Consider the following 18,674-nt stretch of genomic DNA (forward strand, 5'->3'; position numbering starts at 1 on the left):
CTGTCTCACACAGTGGCCAAAAAACCAGGTGCCATCAGGAGGTCCGCCAGTGGGGCCGGGACACTAGAAACCCTCCCAACTGTTGTTCCCCTCAAGTACCAAGAATGCAGAGCATCACTGCCCCAGAAAGAGAGTTCCAACAATACTCTGTGGCTAATAGCCACTGATGGACCTGTGCTCATTTTCTCAGACAGGGCCACGCTCTTTGCTGTCACAACCATAGGGCAATCAGCTCTTGCCAACACAACTCTCCTGAGTCCACTGTTTTACTCCAGTGTCGGGGTCTGCAGCCCACCCCATGAACCAAAGTTCCCTGGGGAAAGAAGCCAGGTTCTTATGGAATGGATGAAGGGGAGCAGCACCCTGTTGACTACTCTTTTCTCTCGACGCAGTCCCTGACGGTCCTTCTGACTTGCGAGCCGTCAACGTGACCGATTCCTCTGCTGTGCTGATCTGGCAGCCTGCTGTGGCCGAGATGAACAACTACATCGTCACCTACGGACCTGCTGGTGGTAAGAGTGGACCAAGGGCTCCTAGAGAAGTCAGAACTGCCCGCTGGGGCCCTGTGAGCCTCAGAAAACAGCTTTTCTTTAAATAGGTGTACACAGGGCCTTTTTTGTAGCAGGAGCTCCTTTGCATATTAGGCCACACCCTCCTGATGTAGCCAATCCTTTGAGAGCTTACCAGGTTCTTCTTACAGGGCCTACTGTAAGCTCCTGAAGGATTGGCTACATCAGGGGTGTGTGGTCTGATATACAAAGAAGTTCCTGCTACAAAAGAAAAGCTCTGGGTGTACAAAAAGAATGTGAAATGGGTGTCGGCTGCAGCCCTCAAGCAGTGCTGCCCATTTTTCTGCAATCAGGACACTGGGATACTACAAACAAGCACAAGAGAAGCTCAGAGACGCAAGTGAAAAACCCGTGCTTTTCACAGGATGTGACCCCTTCTGTTGAGCCAGCCTGGCTCAAGCAAGCCTTAAGGCCAAAAGGCATGGTTTCGTTGCTGCCCCGCCCTGCGCCCTGTTTTGTACAGAGGCAAGTGGAGTGGGAGGGTCCTCTTCAGGGCTTTTTTTGTAGCAGGAACTCCTTTGCATATTAGGCCACACCCCTCTGATGTAGCCAACCCTCCAAGAGCTTACAGGGTCTTATTATAGGGCCTCCTGTAAGCTCTTGGAAGATTGGTTACATCAGGTTGATGTGGCCCAATATGCAAAGGAGTTCTTGCTAAAAAAAAAATAGCCTGGTCCTCCTCAAGAGTCACCCCCATGGCAATCCCACTTTCCCTGCTAAAGGGGGTTTCCTAAGTCAAGTTCTGCTTTTAGGATCCTCAGAAAGGTAGTGCGGGGAATCACTGGTCTGCATGGCATACATCTCTCTCCCAAAACCTGGTGTTATCTTTGATCCAATTATCCAGGGAACTACAGCAGGGATGGGACCTAGACCAGGAGTGTCAAACTCATTTGTTATGAGGGCTGGATCTAATATAAATGAGACCTTGTTGGGCCAGGCCAGGCCGTGTCGGGCCAGGTCATGCGTGTACCTATTTAAGATTAGGTAGCAGAGATATAAACTTTTAAAAGGACACAGAAAAACATGACTAATTTAAAAAAAAAAACCCTTAAAACAAAACCTGCTTAAAACATTAGCACTTGTTGGTCTTAAAGGTACTTTCTTTGTATTTCTCCCACGGGATCCAGGGAACCGGGCAAAGGAAGCTCTGGCTCTTTCCTTCCTTCTCCAAGGGACCAGGAAGGGGAGGAACCCCAACCAATGGAGAAAACTGAGGTTTTGCTCTGTAGCTCCTGTGCGATTGAGCAAGCCTTGCAAAGCAAGCTGAGATGCAGAAGGAAGCAAGAGAGAGAGGGAGAAAGAAGCAGACAAGAGCCAGTTGCTTGGGAGCCTGATAGGAGCCCTCCGGGGGTCTGATTTGGCCTCCGGGCCACATGTTTGACACCCCTGACCTAGTCCCTTCTGTACAGTAAACTGCTGTCAAGCCCTAGCCTAGGAGAGGCCAGTAAGCTTCTTCGTGGTCTCTGTGCAGTCACACACATGGGTCTTGCCGCAGGCAATGAATCCATTCCTCGGAGTTCCAATAGCTCGCCTATAGCGCTTTTGGCGCGCTCCCCTCCCGCCCTGGGGAGCAGGCAGCGACAGCGCATGCCTGGAGCGGGGGGGGAGCGCCCATTCCACTCAGTTTCTTCCTTTCCGCCGCCCGGACAACACCTTCCTCGCTGCGCTCTTCCTTAGCTCGTCTTCTCCTCAGCTCATCTCCTTTTTGGACTTCACTCTCCGCTTTATCTGGTATCGTTTCTCTTTCCCCCTTTTTTCGTCCTGAAAAAAAAAGAAAAGAAAAGAAAAAAATATACACCGTTTCTGCGCTTTTCTTTTCCTTTTCCAACCGTTCCCTCCCTCCCTCCCCCCCCCCCACCGTCCGGGGCGTATGGAAGGGAAGGTTACCTTTAAAAAGTGTAGGCACTGTGGGGCTAAAATCCCCACCACAGACGGCCACAGTCACTGCCTTTTCTGCCTCGGGGAAGGCCATCGAGTCGACGCTTGCCCGCATTGTGCGAACTTCGGCAAGCAGGCACGCAAAAACCGCGCTGCACGACTACAGGCTTTCCTCTTAGAACGCTCCTTGCGGACTATGCCCACCTCCGACTCGCCGCCTCCCCCACCTCGAGCGGGAGATTCGGCTTCCCCGGCCGCGCCTCAGTCTCAAAAGACGCACAAGTCCGGGAAACGACCTTCGAAGCACGCCGAAACCGGCCATAAATCTTCGAAAAAGCTGCGTCATTCCGAATCGGAGTCGGCGCCTAAGAAGCCTCGACACTCGGATTCGGCGCCGAAGAAACCTCACCATTCCGAATCGGCTCGCCATTCCGAATCGGCGGACTCGGCGCCCATAAAGCCCCATAACACCATGGCCTCGACTGCTCCATCGACTTCGACTCAACCACTTCTGCCGTCCGAATTGTCGACCCCGGTTGACGTCATCACCGACATGCCTCGGCTTACACCTCACACCTCCACGGCCGTGGAGGTGATTCCGATTCGATCGCGATCACCTTCAGTACATAGCGTGGTTCCTTCTGAGATCCTCGAACCCGACCGCACCACCGACCCGACACAGACCTATCTACGCCCATCTTTGCGTCCTGACTCCTTCCACGACGTTGCACTCTCTCCGCTGTACCGTGAATCGGCAACTCAAGTCTCCTCCCATCGGATCCGAATCCGATCACGCTCTCCGCGCAGCCGCCACGACTCCGGTTCCTCTATCTACTTTGAACAGCAAGACTACTACTCCAGACGGCGATATGAATACTCTCCCCTCTCCAGATCGCCCTCACCTCGACAGGGTCGGTCTCGTCACCATTCCGGTTCGCACTCCGATTGGGACGTCCATCACAGATATCAGGACTCAGGCTCTTACTACCATCGTGATCCCGCTACTCCACGGATCCGTTATGGTGGTTCGCCTCGGCCTCGTTACGCATGCCCAACCCGACACGAGGACTCACCTCAACTCCACTTCAACCGCCCTTCTCGACTTCGTGACCCTCGAAGCCATTTCGAGTACTCACCCAGACTCCTTAACCGCCTTCTATCATCTGAGCAAGAGGCTGGCTCCTCGCGTCAACAACGGGAGCACCCTCGGTACCGAGACGTGGCCAAACCCCGCACCGCTTCTGCCACTGTATCCGTGGCCCCGGATTCTCGACTTCGGTCTCCTCCCAAGACCTCGGAGCCTGCAGCTCCCATCTCGGAACCGATCGTTCATCCACCCTCTCCCTCCACGGCGGGATCTTCCTCGGGTAGGGAGTCCCCAGCCTCTTCGGATTCGGAAGACCACTCTCCATCTATCCCTTCCGACCCCGCACAACAGCTCCGGCTCTCTCCGTCGGATGCATCCAAGGCGTACCTCAACCTAATTACTTCGATGGCGGAGGCACTGAAAATACCTCTCCAGGCGGACTCCCCCAAAGTGTCGGACATGGTACATGACTTGGTGCAGTCAGACTTTCCGCCCGGGTCCTTGCTTCCAATGTTACCGGTGCACTTGGAGGGTCTTCAGGAGACTTGGGACAAACCCGCCTCCGTACCCCCCACTTCAAAGAGGCTGGACTCCCTCTATCGAGTCCATGCCCCCGACGCTAAGTTCCTCGCCTCACATCCGGCTCCGAACTCTATTATTGTTCATTCTGCCATGAAGACCAAACCCTCCAGACATCCCACGCCTCCAGATCGTGAAGGGAGGAAATTAGACACCTTGGCACGGAAAATCTTCACACTTGCTTCCACCAACTCGAAGCTTAACAATTATCTAGCTTATTTCGCCGCTTATACTTTTAATCTGGCGAACCAATTCACACCACTGATACCTTCGCTTCCTGATTCCTCTCAGAGAACAGCATCAGCCCTGGTTTCTGAGCTCTCCAGGGTCTCCAAACAACAGATTAATTCAATTCGCCATGCGGTCTCCTGTTCCTCCTGCGTCTTCGCTTCCTCAGTTGCCTTGCGTCGTCATGCTTGGCTAAGATCCACCAATCTTCAACCCGACATCAAGCAGAAGATAGAGGATCTTCCCTTCGACGGCCTGGGCCTCTTTCATGCTTCCACTGATGAGGTCTTGTCTTCCGTTGACAATGGTCGTAAAAAGGCCAAGCGCCTGGGAGTATCTCAACCACCTACGCAACCCTTCACTCGCAAACAACCTTGGAAACCATCTTTCCAAAGACGCCAGCGTTCTCCTAAGCAGGCCGAATATTGGAAGAGAAGACCTGCGCAACAAAAGCCTTCTTTCCAGCAAAGGCAGCGCTCTCAGCAGTCTAAAAAATCGTCCCCCCCTACCAAGCAGTCTCTTTGACTTCCCCATACAGTCACCTTACCACACACGTCTCTCCCCTTTCTACAAGACTTGGAGTTCAATTACAACCGACTCCTGGGTACTCACCATCGTACGCCTGGGGTACGCAATAGAGTTCGCTTCGCTACCTCGCCACCACTACTTTGTCGCTACCCCCCCCATCCCATCACCTCCATCAGGAGATTCTGGACTTGCTCCAGAAAAAAGCCATAGAACCTGTTCCCCCCCAACATCGGGGAACGGGGTTCTACTCAAGATACTTCCTGGTCCCCAAGAGGGATGGAGGCAAGCGTCCTATTCTAGATCTTCGGAAGCTGAACAAATTCATCGAGTACAGGAAATTCAGAATGATCTCGCTGCAGTCCATCTTGCCCCTCATTCCAAAGAATTCCTGGATGGCTTCCCTAGATCTTCAGGACGCTTACTTCCATGTGACTATCCGACCTCAGCATCGCAGATATCTCCGGTTTGCGATGGGCCAACATCATTTTCAGTACGTCTCCCTACCATTCGGCCTTTCCACAGCACCCAGGCTGTTTACAAAGTGCATGGCGGTGGTGGCAGCTGCTCTTCGACTCCGCAACATCACAGTCTTCCCTTACATAGACGATTGGCTCCTCATTGCACCAACTCCAGATCAGCTCGAGGCCAATCTCCACGCAGCCCTTCTCCTCCTGGCGTCTCTAGGCCTGAGGGTGAATGTCACCAAATCTCACTTCACCCCCACTCAACATCTCAACTTCATAGGGGCCCATCTCCGCACCTCTATACACCGTGCCTTCCTCCCAGAAGACCGTGCTATGACAATCATCAGCCTTGCCAGGCTGGTCCAGCTACATCCCACCCAATCGGCCCTAACTATTCAGCGCCTTCTGGGTCTGATGGCCGCTACTACAGCAGTTCTCCTCTTCGCCAGACTACGAATGAGACCACTTCAGCTCTGGTTCGTACGTGCCTACCGTCCTCATGTGCAACCTCAGAGCACCCTGCTCACCGTCCCCGAGAGAGTCCTTCCTTCTCTCACCTGGTGGACCATCCTCGAGAACCTCCTCGAGGGCATGCCGTTCCTACCAACTACTCCAACGGCTACCGTGACAACAGACGCCTCCATGTGGGGATGGGGAGCCCACTTAGAAGGCAAGACTGTCAGAGGTCTCTGGACTCCTCAGGAGAGGACCCTCCACATAAACTGCTTAGAACTAATTGCGGTACACAGAGCTCTCCAATCCTTCCTCCCTCTTATCGGGGGTCGCCATATCCAGATCTCCACAGACAATATGGCAACAGTCTTCTATGTGAACAAGCAGGGAGGCACCAGATCTCTTCGACTGTGCCGCATAGCCATACTGCTCTGGGAATGGTGTATCAAACACAACATCCACATGACCGCCATCCACCTCCCAGGTGTGGAGAATGTGCTGGCCGACTCACTAAGCAGGCTACGCATAGACGACCACGAATGGTCCATCAATCTGACATACCTTCGTCGGATCTTCACCTGCTTCGGTACTCCCAAGGTGGACGTCTTTGCCTCCAGGGACAATGCCAAATGTCGTCGCTTCTACTGCAGGAAGGGCAACGATGCCTTCCTACATCTCTGGAGGGGTCCCCTCCACTACATTTTTCCGCCAACCCCCCTACTGACACGAGTTTTGACAAAGGTCGCACGGGATGGCACGGACTGCATCCTTATCGCACCGTGGTGGCCACGGCAACCATGGTTCACCAGACTGCTGCAAATGTCACAACACACTTACCGACGCCTCCCGGTCGTGGGAGACCTCCTATCGCAGGCGAACGGCCAGGTACTTCATCACAACCCTCGGGTTCTGGCCCTCACTGCTTGGAGAATACACTCGCCTGCTTCTCCACAGAAGTGACCAATATCCTTCTCAACGCAAGGAAGCCTTCCACCAGACTTTCGTACCAACGCAAATGGAAGCGTTTTTGTTCCTTCGTTGCACCCTATCACCTAACACCTGAAGTAACACCTCTAAACCTGATCCTAGATTATCTCTTATCCCTGCAGAAATCAGGCCTCTGCTACTCTTCACTTAAAGTACACCTCTCCGCCATCTCGGCATTCCATGACACTATCGATGGCAGGACGGTCTTCTCTCACCCCTTATCTAAATCCTTCCTTAAGGGAATGCTGCACCTGCATCCACCTGTTAAACCGTTCGTCCCAACGTGGAGTTTATCCCTTGTTCTTTCCTGTCTCATGAAGGCACCCTTTGAACCCATGGCGACAATACAGCTCAATCTTCTTTCCTGGAAGACAGCATTGCTAATAGCCCTTACCTCTGGTAAGCGGGCAAGTGACTTATGTGCCTTCCGATTTGACCCTCCCTACACCATCTTTCATAGGGACAAGGTTGTCTTACGACCAGATCCTACATTCCTCCCTAAAGTTGTCTCCAAGTTTCATCTATCTACTTCCACTTCGCTACCAACGTTTTTCCCCAACCCATCCGACCAGGGACAGCGATCGCTGCATTCACTGGACGTCAGAAGGGCGTTAGCCTTCTATCTGGATCGCACACAACCTTTCCGTAAGGACCCTAACCTGTTTGTGGCCTACGGCAAACCACGCAAAGGACACAAAATCTCTACCCACAGACTTTCTAAATGGGTAGTTAGTGCCATCAGGTTGTGTTACGAACTGGCTAAACAGCCTCCTCCCGAAGGCCTTAAGGCCCACTCTACTAGAGCGGTCTCGACGTCTTCGGCCTTTCTACAGGGCGTCTCTCTAGAGGACATCTGTGCGGCTGCATCGTGGTCCTCTCCTTCCACGTTCGTCTCCCATTATGCTTTGGACGTTCGTGCGAGACGAGACGCCTCCTTCGGCCAAGCAGTCCTCCGATCCATCTTCCACTGAAGTATGGTGAGTGTTTTTGGTTCCTGCTTCTAGGTCTTCGACTATGATCTGTTTTCTTATGTGACTAACTATCTTCTTTTACCAGCACCCTCCTCCAGGTTACTCAGCTGGCTAGTCACCCATGTGTGGGACTGCACAGAGACCACGAAGAAGATAAACAGGTTGCTTACCTGTAACTGATGATCTTTGAGTGGTCATCTGTGCAGTCACACACGCCCACCCAGCCTTCCCCGCTGCTGGCTTCCTGTGATGGTTATCTAACTCTGTACTGTGTTTATGTCAGCGGCGGCTGGAAGAAACTGAGTGGAATGGGCGCTCCCCCCCCCGCTCCAGGCATGCGCTGTCGCTGCCTGCTCCCCAGGGCGGGAGGGGAGCGCGCCAAAAGCGCTATAGGCGAGCTATTGGAACTCCGAGGAATGGATTCATTGCCTGCGGCAAGACCCATGTGTGTGACTGCACAGATGACCACTCGAAGATCATCAGTTACAGGTAAGCAACCTGTTTTTTTCTTGACTCGATAGAGTGTGATTTTGGTGAAAGCAGTGTGTTGACATGAGTGAGTCTCTGTTCGGGATCCTGAAGAAGCAATGAATTTGCGAAACGGCTGTTCCAGCAAGCTAACAGCGAGCGTGATGTGGTCGGATTTCAAGGGACAATCAAGTTTATCAATCCACAGGAGTCTGTATAAAGAGAAGAGAACCTCTGAATGAACTTTTAATCTCCTGTGGGTCATTTAACCTTTTTTTGGGACTGTAGAGCCTCGGTTTGAAAAATGTTTACCCTCCATGCAGGGGGTTACCATCTTAGTCAAGTTTTGTCCTTGTTACTAACCAGTGTGATGTTCTATGTTTGAAATGCTTTGAAACTTTTTGTACTGACACCATTTTGATTAAACAAATACACACAATCGGTTTAAAATAGGTTTAGGGGAGAGACGGTGGCTCAGTGGTAGAGCATCTGCTTGGTAAGCAGAAGGTCCCAGGTTCAATCCCTGGCATCTCCAAAAAAGGGTCCAGGCAAAAAGGTGTGAAAAACCTCAGCTTGAGACCCTGGAGAGCCGCTGCCAGTCTGAGAAGACAATACTGACTTTGATGGACCAAAGGTCTGATTCAGTATAAGGCAGCTTCATATGTTCATATGTTCAAAAATCTTTATTTAAGATTTTTGCCTGTAATTTCCGACCGCTGTCCATTGCTTGCTTCTTTGCAGCAACCCTGGACTTCCCTGGTGGTCTTCCATCCAAAGACTAACCAGGGACAATCCTGCTTAGCTTCTGAGACTGGCCTAGCCTGAGCCATCTGGGTCAGGTCACCCTTTTGTATGCTTTAGCTTTAAGTTTCTACCTCTCCTACAGAATACTGCATTAGATGGACCTTTCATCTATGCCAGCAGGGGTTGTCTGCAGCGGTCATTTTGTAGAAAAATAGGTGGTGGAGCTCATCCAGGGATTGTTATGCGGCTGCACATACTAGTCAATGGACAAGGAGGTGGAACTCTCAGAAGGAGGAGGAGGAACTCTCAGGAAGGTTCAGGAGCTTCCACTGAATCTGAAGCCTGGTTGTCTGTTGTTCAGACATTGCAGTGGAAACTTTGTGCACTTCCAGTTTAGTGTAGTGGTTGTGTGTGAACTCTTCTGGGAGAACTGGGTTTGATTCCCCACTCCTCCACTTGCAGCTGCTGGAATGGCCTTGGGTCAGCCATAGCTCTTGCAGGAGTTGTCCTTGAAAGGGCAGCTGCTGTGAGAGTCCTCTCAGCCCCACCCACCTCACAGGGTGTCTGTTGTGGGGGAGGAAGATAAAGGAGATTGTGAGCCACTCTGAGATTCGGAGTGGAGAGTGGGATATAAATCCAATATCATCTTCTTCCACACACACTAAATAACGCACTTCTAATCCACTTTCAATGCACTTTGCAACTGGATTTTACTTTGTGAGACAGCAAAATCCGCTTGTAAACAGTTACTGAACTGGATTCAAACTGGTTTTTTTAGCATGTGTGAAAGTGCCCTTCTCATATCTCTTTTGCAGGCTCCAGGGTCTCTGAATCTGTGCCAGGAAACCGGGCTGAGCTGCGGCTGTCAGGGCTACAACTGGACACAGAATATCGGGCCAGCGTCTATGGGGAGAAGGAAGGAAACCGTAGTTCTCCAGTCAGCGCCACTTTCACCACTGGTATGTGGGATGGGGCTGAGGAGGGGGTGGGGCCATCCATATCTTCCCTCAGCAAGGAGGTGAAGGAAAGCAGTCACTGGAGTATAGAGCTAAAGTGGATTTGTGAGAGGCAAATTTCTCAATCAGATTCTCTTTACTTCAAATACGTTATTGAAATTGGATTTGAATGTCACTGGTTCGTACCATTTCTCAGCATCCCCAGTAGCATCCACTGCTGGGGATAAAGTGTTGGTTTTCGGTCTGACCCAGTAAAGTCATTTCACGTATTCTCTGCGCTTGTAGTACTGAAGGAGGGGCAAGGTATGCTGCATTGTGAGGGAGATCTAAGGTTGCCAATCCCCAGGTGGGGGCAGGGGATCCCCCAGTTTAGAGCCCCTCCCTCCACTTCAGGGTCATCAGAAAGTGGGGGGGAGGGAAATGTCTGCTGGGCACTCCGTTATTCCCTATGGAGACTGATTCCCATAGGGTATAATGGAGAATTGATCCACGGGTAACTGGGGCTCTGGGGGGCATTGTTTTTTGAGGTAGATGCACTGAATTTGCAGCATAGCATCCAGTGCCTCTCCCCAAAATATCCTCCAAGTTTCAAAAAGATTGGACTGTGGGGTCCAATTCTATGAGCCCCCAAAGAAGGTGCCCCTATCCTTCATTATTTCCAAATGGAGGGAAGGCATTTAAAAGGTGTGCTGTCCCTTTAAATGTGATGGCCAGAACTCCCTTTGGAGTTCAATTATGCTTGTTACAACTTTTCTCCTGGCTCCACCCCAAAGTCTCCTGGCTCCACCTCCAAAGTCCCCAGATATTTTTTATTTGGATCTGGCAACTATGAGCTACAGCATAAATTATTGCACTCTGGGGTCATCCTTCCTGAGCTAAGACAAAAATGTGTGAGCTGGAGGCTAAAAATCTGTGAACTAGCTCACACTAACTCAGCTTAGAGGGAACACTGCTGGCAACCCTAGGGAGATAAGTACCCCCTTCCACTGCTCTCATCTTAGTTATCCTTTCTTGGCTTGATCCTTCTGTTCTTCTCTTTCCCCAGGAGCTGATGGACCGCGGAATCTACAGGCTAGCGAGATCTCAGCACGCAGTGCTCGTCTTACCTGGTTACCACCCCGTGCTCCTCCTGGTGGATACCTGCTAAGCTATGAAACCCCATATGGAGAAACAAAGGTACTTCGCTCCCTCACAAGGGTGTTATGATGCACTGTCTCAGAGGGTAGCCCTGTTGGTTTGCAGGAAAACAGCTGGATTCCAGTCCAGTAGCACCTTGGAGACCAACAAGAAGAAAGAAGAAAGGTTGAAGGAGCTGGTCATGTTTAGCCTGGAGAGGAGGTGGCTGAGAGGTGATATGATCACCATCTTCAAGTACTTGAAGGGCTGTCATATAGAGGATGGTGTGGATTCTGTGGCCCCAGAAGGTAGGACCAGAACCAACGGGTTGAAATTAAATCAAAAGAGTTTCTGGCTCAACATTAGGAAGAACTTCCTGACAGTTAGAGCGGTTTCTCAGTGGAATAGGCTTCCTTGGGAGGTGGTGGGCTCTCCTTCCTTGGAGGTTTTTAAACAGAGGCTAGATGGCCATCTGACAGCAATGAAGATCCTGTGAATTTAGGGAAAAGTGTTTGTGAGTTTCCTGCATTGTGCAGAGGGTTGGACTAAAAGACCCTCGAGGTCCCTTCTATAAGAATTTCAGGGCATCAGCTTTTGAGAGTCAGAGCTCCCTTTGTCAGGAATTAGTCACTGTCACTTCTACATGGGAAGAGAGAGCACTGGAGATTTTCTCGTGTCTTCATAATATTTCTTCTACTTACATGCGAAGAGCCTGATTGGAAACATTACTCTTAAAGCAGACAACAAATCAATTGAGATTCCCAAAGAGAGTTCCTGTACCCAAAGGTGCTTTGCTTTCTACCATTCTCACAGCAGCTCCAGCTCTGCCCATCTCCCAGTTCAGACTTCAAAAAATCTGGACTGTTTCCTTCCTGCGTAGCTCAAAGGGCATGTCACAATTTATAGAATCATAGAGTTGGAAGGGACCTCCAGGGTCATCTAGTCCAACCCCCTGCACAATGCAGGAAACTCACAAACACCTCCCCCTAAATTCACAGGATCTTCATTGCTGTCAGATGGCCATCTAGCCTCTGTTTCAAAGACAGGGGGAGAGAGATCTCTAGCTATCAAGAGAGCATCTCTTGGGAGAGCCAGCTTGGTGCCGTGGTTAAGAGGAGCAGATTCTAAACTGAAGAGCCTGCTGTGATTCCCCGCTCCTCCTCCACATGCAGCTGCTGGGTGACCTTGGATCAGTCACAGTTCTCTCAGAGCTGTCTCGGCCCCACCTTCCTTACCGAGTGTCTGTTGTGGGGAGGGGAAGGGAAAGATTGTAAGCCATGCTGAGACTCCGAGTGAAGGGTGGGGTATATATCCAGTCTCCTCCTCCTCCTCCTCCTTCTTCTCCTCCTTCTCCTGCTCCTCATCTCTTGTTTGTCATTAGTTCCCATTCATCAAGCATCACCCAGTCTTCCTGGACTACCAGTGGGCAATCAATCAAAGAAAGGATCGTTTCCCAGCATCCATAACAGTTATTTTGTTGCCTAAGATGTCAGACAGCTGGGAAGTCCCTCTCTCTATAACATTTGTTCATCTTTGGCATGAGGAATGGGGTGTTAGAAGTCACATGCTCACGTGTGTGCCTATTTTTATCTGAGACATGTTGGGAGCGTATGGAAAGACTGACCAGAATCGACCTACGCCAGGCGCAAGTGGCCTCACAGTGTCTTGCGTGAGAGGCTGTTCTGGCCTCTACTTCAGAAGATATGGCAATTTTTGGAATTTGGTGGAATTTGGATGGGAAAAGCCAAATCTCATAAAACTAGGATTTTTGTAACATTTGTCAGAAATTCAGGAAAATGCGGAGAAGTGTCTGAGGCAAAGTCTGGTTTCATTAAAGCGGCTTAACAATAAACAGATATGCAGAGTGAGGCCCAGCCAGATCTTCCATGGCTTCATTACCAAATTCAGTGCCTTGGAAACTGCATGTAAGTAAAACCTGGACTGGAGCTGCTCCAGATCCTCGTATGCTGGAGCCAGGGGTGGAATTCTAGCAGGAGCTCCTTTGCATATTAGGGCACATCCCCTGATGTAGCCAATCCTCTAAGAGCTTACAAGATTCTTTTTTGTGAGCTCTTGGAGGATTGGCTACATCAGGGATGTGTAGCCTAATATGCAAAGGAGCTCCTGCTAGAATTCCAACCCTGGCTGGAACGACTAGAAAAAGTGGGATAGAATATTGCAGATTTATAGGCCTCTTGGTTCTGCCCGTGTCTAGTGTTGAGGGCCAAGACTTCAGCTCCAAAGAGCTCAGCGTGGTGTCGAGGTAAGAGCGTTCAACTACGGTTACAGAGACTCAGGTTCAAATCACCTCTTAGCCATGAGCCACTCACTGGCTTGTATCCAAAGTTCAGGAAACTTAAGGATGCCTCCCTCTTCAAAAGAGGGGGGGCACTGGTTGCTCCCCCTGGAACAAGATGGGTGGGGAGGGGGAAGTGGGGAACTCATGCTCTTCAAGGTTTGCTCCACTAATAGATCTCCTTGGATACACACTACTCTCTCTCAGCCTAGCCTACCTCACAGGGTTGTTGCAAGAATAAAATGGACGTGGCGAGAACAGTGTATGCTGCCCTGAGCTCCCAAGAGGATGGGTGGAATAAAAATATAACAATTAGCTTAGGCTAGTGCAGTTGCCAAGGAAAATTTGGTTGTGATCCAGGAGGTCTCCGATTTGGACCTCTCAGGCTCATTAGGTGGCCTTAGGGAAGAGCCATGGCTCAGTGGCGGGGCGTCTGCTTGACATACAGAAGGTCCCAGGTTCAATCCCCAGCACCTCCAGTTGAAAGGATCAGGGAGCAGATGATACGAAAGAGACTCTCTGCCAGTCTGAATAGACAATATTGACCCTGATGGACCAATGGTCTGATTCAGCATAAAGAAGCTTTGTGTGTTCTCTGCCTTAGTCCCCCATCTGTAACATGGGGCTAACCAGGGGTGGAATTCTAGCAGGAGCTCCTTTGTTTATTAGGCCACAAACCCCTGATGTAGCCAATCATCCAAGAGCTTTCAAGGCTCTTTTTTTGTAAGCTTGTGGAGGATTGGCTACATCAGGGGTTTGTGGCCTAATAGACAAATAGAGCTCCTGCTAGAATTCCACCCCTGGGGCTAACGATACTGATATTGGTGGAAAATGCCTTCAAGTAGCCGTGACCCCGTAGGATTTTCAAAGCTAGAGATGAGCAGAGAAGGCTTTGTGCTTCACCACCCTGGTATCCCTTGGAGGTCTCTCATCCAAATACTAGCCAAAGTAGCCCTCCTTAGCTTCTGAGATCTGACAAGAGCAGGCTGGCAGTGGTTGGAGTGTCAGCCTAGGATGTGAGAGAGTCAGGGTCAGATTCTGTCTCTGCCGTGAAACTCGCAGGAACTGTTGCCTTCACTCAGCCCAGTCAGTTTGGTGCAGTGGTTAAGACTGGCGGGCTCTTATTTGGAGACCCGGGTTTGATTTCTCACATCTCCGCATGCGGCCAGCTGGGTGACCTTAGGTCAGTCAAAAGCTTTTTCGGAGCTGTTCTCTCAAGCACAGTTCTTGAAAGACCTCTCACAGCCCCATCTCCTAAACAGGATGTCTGTTGTGGGGTGGAAAAGGGAAAGGAGAGTGGAAACTGCTCTGAAACTCTGAGTGAGGGGTGGGGTATAAATCCAACTCTTCTTCTTCTTGAACATATGAAGCTGCCTTATACTGAATCAGACCTTTGGTCCATCAAAGTCAGTATTGTCTACTCAGACTGGCAGCGGCTCTCCAGGGTCTCAAGCTGGACTTGCCTGGACCCTTTTTAGATGGAGATGCTGGAGATTTAACCTGGGACCTTCTGCTTACCAAGCAGATGCTCTACCACTGAGCCACCATCCTTCTTCTTCTTCTTCTTCTTCTTCTTCTTCTTCTTCTTCTTCTTCTTCTTCTTCTTCTTCTTCTTCTTCTTCTCCTTCTCCTTCTCCTCCTCCTCCTCCTCCTCCTCTCAGAGTTGCTGTAAGTCAAAATAGAGGAGGGATGTCCTGTTCCTTTGAGGAAGGGTGAGGATAGAAATGTAATATATAGACAGAGATCTATACAGTTTGGAGAGCTGCTACCCGTCAGAGGAGACCAGGGCCGGCCCTAGACTGTCTGACACCCTAGGCAAGGCTAACGTCTGGAACCCCCACCCCCGGGGCTGATAACTGTCAAGCAGGCGGATTCAATGACGAGTCAAAGTGGATACAAAGACTATGTTTATTGATAGACCGCTGCTTTGGCTCAAGCCTTGGCTTGAGAAGAATGAAACCAATACATTGATACACAAGTTTTAAGATACACTTCAAAGCGATTCCTACGGGGAGGGGAAGCAAGGAAGCGTTCACACATAAAGTATCAAAACTACATACATTCCCAGGGCGTTATCAGGCATTCGGCCTTGCATTGCCCAGATGGCACTTCCTCCCGCAGGAGGATTCATGGGAAGGTGCTGATTGCTTTGGTCCCTGTAATTAACAGTCATAAAACAAAGATGGGCCAGGAAAGGATGATAAACAAACAGGATAATAAACTAGCAGCATTTGGTTCTAGATGATCTTACCCAAGCCTGCTTTTGTCAGGCCAGAAACCCATCAGTCATTGATCAGAATTAGCCCTACTTGACAATAACATCACCGAGTCAGAATTTGGGGGAGGGAAGGCAGCAATGGTTTAGCCCAATCTTGGCAGGTCTCGGAAGCAAAACAGATCAGTGTTTAAATGGGAGACCACCAAGGCAGACTCGGCAGAGGAAGGCAATGGCCAACGCCCTCTGCTTGCTTGCCTTGAAAGCCCCTTGCTGGGGTCACCATCAGCCTGCTGCTACTTGATGGCATTTCCATACCTAAGTGTGTTTTTACAGATGGTCACTGGCTTAAGTTGCAACCTCTCCCCTTTGCTTCTCTGCAGGAGATCACTGTGGATGCTTCTGTCACCTCCTATGAACTCCAGGATCTCTTTCCTTCCAGCCGGTACCAGGTTCAAGTCCAAGCGATGAGAAGAGGCACACCAACAGCCCCCATCTCGACCTCTTTCACCACTGGTAGGAAACTTATAGCCAGTTTGGTGTAGTGGTTAAGTGTGCAGACTCTTATCTGGGGCAACCGGGTTTGATTCCCCACTCCTCCACTTGCAGCTGCTGGAATGGCCTTGGGTCAGCCATAGCTCTCACACAGTTGTCCTTGAAAGGGCAGCTTTTGGGAGAACTCTCTCAGCCCCACCCACCTCACAGGGTGTCTGTTGTTGGGGAAGGAGATAAAGGAGATTGTAAGCCGCTCTGAGACTCTGATTCAGAGAGAAGGGGGTGGGGTATAAATCTGCGATCTTCTTCTTCTTGGGTTTTCCAGTACGCAGATGGGCTGTGAACCCTGAGGACATTTTAATACACAAGAGCTCAGTCAACTGATGAAACTGACTGATTGCTTCTCGGCCTTTTGGCTAAGATCAAGTGTGGCTTATGAAACTGACGCTGGTTCAAAATGCTCATTTGTGTGACAAATTCCTCATTTTCTTTTTTTTTTCACTTTCAAAAAACTTCATTGAAAAATTTTGCCTCATACTGAGCATCCATAAAAGTATTGCATTAATACAGATTGTCTTATATATACATTGCATTGCAATTAAACTTAAAAATAAAAAAACACCATCAAGTAATCATATTTACAATAGGTTACTAAGATGAAACTCAATTTTAGGCTATAGAGGTCTAGGACAAGCATTAGATAACATCAAAAGTATAACATTCTTTCATAAGCCTTATTCTTAGGAATAATTACTTAAATTCCTCATTTTCAATGTTGTGTCAACACCCATGAGCCGTCCTGCTGGAAACTGCATGCGAGGGGTTCAGCCACATCTGGGAGGACAATGTTATTCAAAACAGCGAATGCGTGGCTGGATTTTCTGGAACGGGAGGAAGCCATGTGCGTTAGTTACACTGCACTCCTGCGACCCAACAGATTGGATCTACACAGGCCTCATTTTGGGCAGGAGCTCACAGAAGCAGAGCCCTGGAACCTCTACATTTTATTGTGCTCTTTCTTTCTTACCCCCCACCCATCAAATACTTGCCTCTGGGCTCCATTGTTCAAACCCCCCTGTGAGAATTCTGCTGAACTCTTAAGGTTTGACAAACTTCCTGATATTTTTCCCTCCACAAAAAAAAATGGGAAAATAACCAAAACATATAAAACAGACAGATGGAACTCTTTGTCATGCCACTGTAGCCACATAAGAGAAAGGAATTTTAAAAAGTATGATGGGAGGAAGGTTTTATTATGGTAATTATAATTCCAGAAGCATTTTAAAGTAGATGCTGAGCTGATATAATTTAGTACACCTTCTGGTGATGTTAAGGGTGTGTGTGGCATGTTTGTTCGTTTGTCTGGGCAATTTCTATTCCACCCTTTCCCCAAATGGGCTCAGGGCGGATCAGGACATTCTAAAAACAACATAAAACAACAGTTAAAACTAGGGTTGCCAAGTCCAATTTAAGAAATATCTGGGGACTTTGGGGGTGGAGCCAAGATCAAGGCTGTGACAAGCATAATTGAACTCCAAAGGGAGTTCTGGCCATCACATTTAAAGGAACGGCACACCTTTTCAATTCCTTCCTTCCATAGCAAATAATGAAGGATAGGGGCACCTTCTTTTGGGGCTCATAGAATTAGACCCCCTGGTCCAATTGTTTTGAATCTTGGGGGATATTTCAGGGAGAGGCACTAGATGCTGTACTGAAAATTTGGTGCCTCTACCTCAAAAAACAGCTCCCTCAGAGCCCCAGATACCCGCGCATCAATTCTCCATGATTTTCTATGGGAATAAATCTCCATAGGGAATAATAGAGTTCCCAGCAGACATTTCCCTCCCCTCCCCCCGCTTTCTGACGACCCTGAAGCGGGTGGGAGGGCCTCCAAACTGGGGGATCCCCTGCTCCCACCTGGGGATTGGCAACCCTAGTTAAAACCAAATCAATGTAACAAGACAATCTGATAGATCACATATGTTATAAATAGCAGCTCAGCTGGGCACATGTTATATTAACTGAGAGTCTAAAACAGTAGATAGAGTAAATGAGCAAATGAGTTGTGCTAATATGCAAATGAGTAGTGCCAATGAGCTCTGTTTTTTTTTCTACAAAATGACCCCTGAATCTACACGTGGAACCTATTTTCAGTGCAGCGAGAAATGCTCACAAAGCTTTGACTTCCTCTTGCTCTCAGTGGGACGCATAAATACAAAGAGTTTTCTGGAAGGGGTCTCTGTATATGGAATGGTTTCCATTAATTCTTTTAGAACTCCAGTCCCTGGCTGGAAGAGGCTCTTTCCGGCCAGGGCTGCCTCGACCATTTCAGTGGATGTAAGAAGAGGCTCTCCTAGTGGACAACCAGATACTCTGGAAGGCCAAGCACAGGGGACAGAGGCCAAGGCCTTCCATGTCTGTTGTGCACACAGATTGCCCTTTGACTGGATTGCAGCACCATTGTTTAAAATCAAGCTCTCGTTTTGTTGCCATAAAAGTGACCACCACACAGGGCCAGCACCAGAGATCCTGGCGCCCTAGGCCCCACCCCCGCCCTGGGCAGACCCAGGAAGGTGAGGGCAGTGTAGTGGGGCTTGCTCTCCTCTGAGCCTGCCTTCTTCCCTTGCAAGGGAAGGCAGG

At 49.7% G+C, this 18,674-nt stretch overlaps 1 protein-coding gene and 1 pseudogene across 1 annotated transcript in view; both read left to right on the top strand.

Annotated features, from left to right (window-relative positions):
- The window catches only part of TNXB (tenascin XB), a 131,613-nt gene that overhangs the window by 101,665 nt on the left and 11,274 nt on the right, over positions 1–18,674 (top strand). Inside the window, exons 36-39 of the mRNA XM_060238577.1 lie at positions 393–512; positions 9,772–9,915; positions 10,958–11,088; positions 15,923–16,055. Coding sequence (XP_060094560.1) covers positions 393–512; positions 9,772–9,915; positions 10,958–11,088; positions 15,923–16,055 — 528 coding nt within the window. The remainder of the gene's footprint in view (positions 1–392; positions 513–9,771; positions 9,916–10,957; positions 11,089–15,922; positions 16,056–18,674) is intronic.
- LOC132573077 (U2 spliceosomal RNA) lies at positions 16,431–16,561 on the top strand (annotated as a pseudogene).

Source organism: Heteronotia binoei, chromosome 5, assembly GCF_032191835.1.
Source record: "Heteronotia binoei isolate CCM8104 ecotype False Entrance Well chromosome 5, APGP_CSIRO_Hbin_v1, whole genome shotgun sequence".
In the NCBI taxonomy this organism is placed as follows: Eukaryota; Metazoa; Chordata; class Lepidosauria; order Squamata; family Gekkonidae; genus Heteronotia; species Heteronotia binoei.